Source organism: Cyprinus carpio, chromosome A23 (genome assembly GCF_018340385.1).
Source record: "Cyprinus carpio isolate SPL01 chromosome A23, ASM1834038v1, whole genome shotgun sequence".
NCBI classification, from domain to species: Eukaryota; Metazoa; Chordata; class Actinopteri; order Cypriniformes; family Cyprinidae; genus Cyprinus; species Cyprinus carpio.
In genome coordinates this window covers 20,823,512-20,828,511 of record NC_056594.1, presented here as the reverse complement: position 1 = coordinate 20,828,511, position 5,000 = coordinate 20,823,512, and the positions used below count along the sequence as shown (strand labels likewise).

At 38.5% G+C, this 5,000-nt stretch overlaps 1 protein-coding gene across 1 annotated transcript in view; it reads right to left on the bottom strand.

Moving 5' to 3' along the window:
- Window positions 1-5,000, bottom strand: part of LOC122135176 (stress-associated endoplasmic reticulum protein 1-like) — a 5,759-nt gene that overhangs the window by 69 nt on the left and 690 nt on the right. Inside the window, exons 2-4 of the mRNA XM_042713939.1 lie at window positions 4,583-4,831; window positions 3,042-3,117; window positions 1-314 (exon numbers count right to left, since the gene is read on the bottom strand). The exon at window positions 1-314 is cut by the window's left edge and continues 69 nt beyond it. Coding sequence (XP_042569873.1) covers window positions 274-314; window positions 3,042-3,117; window positions 4,583-4,666 — 201 coding nt within the window. The 5' untranslated portion in view covers window positions 4,667-4,831 and the 3' untranslated portion in view covers window positions 1-273. The remainder of the gene's footprint in view (window positions 315-3,041; window positions 3,118-4,582; window positions 4,832-5,000) is intronic.

Genomic DNA, 5,000 nt, shown 5'->3' with positions numbered 1-5,000 from the left:
GATACGTCTGATTCACACACAGTTCAGACAACACCTCATCACTGACACCATTCAGCAGATATAAGATCAAATCAGAGCATCGTGTGTGAAGACAGCGAATAAAAGCAAACACCACCTGAGGAGGAACCGCGAGAGAGTCCAGAACATTCTCCTCTCTCTCACACACACACACACACACACACACACACACACACACACACACACACACACGAGTTAGAATCAGCTGAGAGATGAACAGAAGGAGTGAAGTGTTCAGCGTCTCAGACGGACGGCTCACATGCCCTGCCTGATGCTCTGGATGATCTGGAAGATGGCTGAAACCCAAACACACTCATGTTAAAAACTGATCACGTCACATCCTCATATTAAAGGAACAGTTCACCCAAAAATGAAAATAACCCCATGATTAACTCACCCTCGAGGCATCCTAGGTGTGTATGACTTTCTTCTTTCAGACGAATACACGCAGAGTTATATTTAAAAACATCCTGGCTCTTCCAAGCTTTATAATGGAAGTGAATGGGTGTTATTTTTCAATAGTCCAAAAGAAGTCCAGTAAAGTGCATCCATCCATCACTAAAAGTGCCTCACATGGCTCCAGAGGAGAATAAAGGCCTCCTGTAGTGAATCAATGTGTTTGTGAAGAAAAATATCCATATTTAAAGGGGTCCTATTATGCTTTTTCACTTTTTGAATTTGAGTCGGTGTGTAGTGTGTGTTTTTGGGCATTAAAAAGATCTACAAAGTTACAAATCTCAAAGTCCACTCCAAAGGGAGATATTTCGTTTAAAAAAAAATCCCTTTTCAAGAACTACAACGAACGGCTCGTTTGGACTCCAGAGTTGTTTTCAGAGTTCTGTGATGTCACAAAGCGGTCCATTAGAATATAATTTGAATAATGGGGGTGGGGGGGCAGGGTCTGAATCCGGTTCAGATTGATATGGTAATATTGACGCCATCCTTAACTAAACCGGAGCAGACGGTACTTGCTGCTTTGGCAGGGGGCGTGGCAGTACTGAAACACCATCTAAGCTGTTCTCCAATCACAACACACACTGGCCCAGCTAACCAATCACAACACATTTTGTTTTTCGGAAGACGGGCCTTCATCAAAACCAGAACTAATTGAGCCGTTTGTGCCAGAAAGGTATTGTAATAATATAAATTATGTGAAAAAATGTGTTTTATCAAGACTCTGTAAAAAAGCTTAATAGGACCCCTTTTTATTACGGATGGTTGCACTTTATTGGACTTCTTTTGGACTATTGAAAAATAACACCCATTCACTGCCATTATAAAGCTTGGAAGAGCCAGGATGTTTTTTAATATAACTCTGATTGGATTCTTCTGAAAGAAGAAAGTCATATACACCTAGGATGCCTCGAGGCTGAGTAAATCATGGGGTCATTTTCATTTTTGGGTGAACTATCCCTTTAAAGCCTGTGTCACGACAAAACAATGCAAATTAGTTGCATAGTCATATTCTATTAGTTGCATGGATAAAAAAAATAAAAATAAAAATTATATTGCATTTTTTGACCCTTATGCATTAAAGAATCCAAAAGTTAAGGAAAGACAACCCAGAGGACACTGCAGGTTAAATTTTAACGCTAAAGTAAAATTATTTTTAGCTGTTGAAAACCATAGGATTTACATACGAGATCTGTAAAACTACAGCCTTGTAATGTACAGCATGCAAATAACCTAAATGATACTGCACAGACCAGACTATATGCAAATAAACAGCACATTATTCATGCAGTTGGAACATCTGAACATCAGCAGGATCTGAGATGAAGTTCCTATTCTGCATCACTGAGGAATAACAGCATACAACAAATGGGTTCCGTCAGAATGAGAGTCCAAACAGCTGATAAAAACATCACAATAATCCACAAGTAATCCACAGCACTCCAGTCCATCAGTTAACATCTGGAGAAGACAGAAGATGAAACACATCCAGCATTAAGATGTTTTTAACTCAAATACGTAAGGCCAAGAACCTCCCGACGCAAAGCGGAGGTCGCTAGCCATGCATTATCCCTCTTATACCATGCTCATTTCCCAGCATTAAAAAGTTAAAGCTGTTTATGATGTTTGCAGAGTTTTTATCATCAGTTACGGCTCGTAATCTCTAGCATTCTGCCTGCTTCAGATCAGACACACAGATGAAAAAGTGTGGTAAAACCACATTTATTTGAAAGAATCATAGCATTTATTTGAATTAATTATCGATTGAGAGAGAGAGAGAGAGATGACAGTTGTGTGTGTGAATTACCTGCGTTTGTGCATCTAAACAATGAAGCTGTTTAGTTACTTCAAAAACAGTGATTCTACAAAAACATTGATTACAAATCCTCGTTTATAATGAATATAATGCAGCGATCCGATATCCTGGCTGTTTTATTAATAAAAGTCGCGGGGCAGCATTGGACTACCTGTGCATTAAATGGATTTAATGCATACCTGCCAGCCAATCAGAATCGAGTATTCAGACAAAACATGGTATATGAGTCCATAATAACACTTCCTCCAGTGAAAAAGTGCATCTGCTGTTGTCTCTCACATCAAAATCCAGACACATATTTGTTTAGAGCTGTTTAAACACTGCTTGATCTGTGCAGATTTCTCTCCTGATTCACACCAGAACACTTTTTTCACTGGAGGAAGTGTTATTATGGATTATAGACTCTATGTATTTGAGTTAAAAACATCTTAATGCTGGATGTGTTTCATCTTTTGTCTTCTCCAGATGTTAACTGATGGACTGGAGTGCTGTGGATTACTTGTGGATTATTGTGATGTTTTTTATCAGCTGTTTGGACTCTCATTCTGACGGCACCCATTCACTGCAGAGCATCCATTGATGAGACACTGATGCAGTGCTACATTTCTACAAACCTGATGAAGAAACACACTCATCTACATCTGAGATGGTCTGAGAGTGAGCACATTTTCATTTCCGTCTGAACTATTCCTTCAGGAATGTTGATGAATCATGTGTCTGATGTAAGATATGTTGAGCTGTTTTCACGTCTCACCTGATCCACAGACCACGAACACAAAGAGCGCGAGGAGCCACGGCCCCACCGGAGACTTCTCCTCATTCACCACACGCTGCAGGACAAACACATTCACACGGACAGCATTAACGCCACACACATCTACAGCTCAAACACAAACAATCACAAGATTAAGGCTACAAGGTCTGCAACAAAAAGAAAACAGTTGACTGCTTCGTAGTAAACATGAGTATGTCTCTACAGTCATTGCATGATTGTTAAGATAAATACGGTGATGTGTACGTTGTTTGTTTACATTGATGCTGTTGTACTGTTGAGACAAAAAAAGTATGGCATTCCAATTGTGCCAAAAATGCGTTTGTCACATTTGTCTATTTATGTGTTCAATCTACAATTTGGGAAGTCATTATTACGACATCAGGTGCATTCAAATCAATTGGTTGGAGCAAGATTGTGATGCACATTTTTCTACAAAAAAAAAAATTAATAAATAAAAAAAAACCTTAAACCTTACTTCTGCAAAATGATGAATAAAGAATGCGTATCAGCGTGTTTTTGATTTTTCTGTTTTTATTTAATTTATAAAGGTGCTGTTAAACGAATCATTATATACTCTATCGTAATTTAACAATACTATCATAATATTCATAGAGCATTTGTAATATTCTTAAAACATTACCACACAAACATTATCTGTACATAGTTAATGGAATGTTTTTTTCCTGAAACATTCGAGTTGAACTTTCGTCTAACATTTTTAAATGTTGCTACTTGTTTCAGAACATTCAAAAAACGTAGAACAGTAACATTCGCATGATTAAAACAGGATAAAATGGAATGTTCCATTATTGTTTGCATAACCAAGAAAAAACAAAAAACATTTGATTGGACATTTTCAATGTTCAGATAACATTCAGAAATAATGCTTTCATAATTTAATGAGAACGTTAGCAGGACATTCTTAGAACATATTTTTAGCTGGGAGAAAGACAAATGCATCGGCGTGTTACAGAAAACTTGTTACTGACAAATCTAAATGTTGTATTTGTTTCCATGGATATATGTAAAAAACACAACGACCACAACAATCATAAAAAAACAAAAAATAAAACTAATATAATAAAATTACCGAAACAAAACAGCAGACGCAGGCGAAAGTATTCTACAGAGCGGTGGATAATTTTGGCACAAACAGCGCGCCATATTTTGGGAACCTGGTGTGTGTGTGTTACTCAATATTTTTTTTTTATAATTGCTGTATCAAAGAGTGATGGTCTAAAATGGCACTTCTGATATAAGGCACCTAAATGTTATTTCAGAGAATACCATGGTACTGATGCCATAACATGCGATACTTTTTGTTAGTGGTGTGTGTTTTATGTGAGTGCATATTTTACATTATAATACACAGTGTGCATATATGTATATTCAGTGCGCATCGATCATTTTTGCATATATCATCCATCATGACGCGCCATATCTGTGTGATCGTCTTTCTCTTTCTCTACTTCCATATATATGTTCGTGCGGGTGCGCGAGAGTCGCGGGAGCGCGCGTACCGTGGTTTTCTGCACGTGCCCTCTCTGTGTGATCGTCTTGCTGTGTTTCTCGTTCGCTACTTTCATCCGCTGCACCGCCGACATGATGCTGCCGCTGCTGGAACGCGTCACGGGAGGCGGAAGATCGCGCTGGGCCGGTAAACGGAGCCGCGTTGTCCGGTGATTCGGTTCTGTCGCTCGAGCTGCAGCGGTGTCACGTGGGCGCGACCCGCCTCCTCGTTACGTCATACTGATGAACAGCTATTCTCACTGACATGACGTCATGCATTGATCACCAAAAAAAAAAAAAACGATATTTGAAAACAAAAACTCTGAAACATAAACTAATCCTTAACCACACTATATAAATAGTCTTTCTGTTGCCAGTGTCATATAACTGTTTGGACCAAAAGCTCTTATTATTTAAATAGTCTTTCTG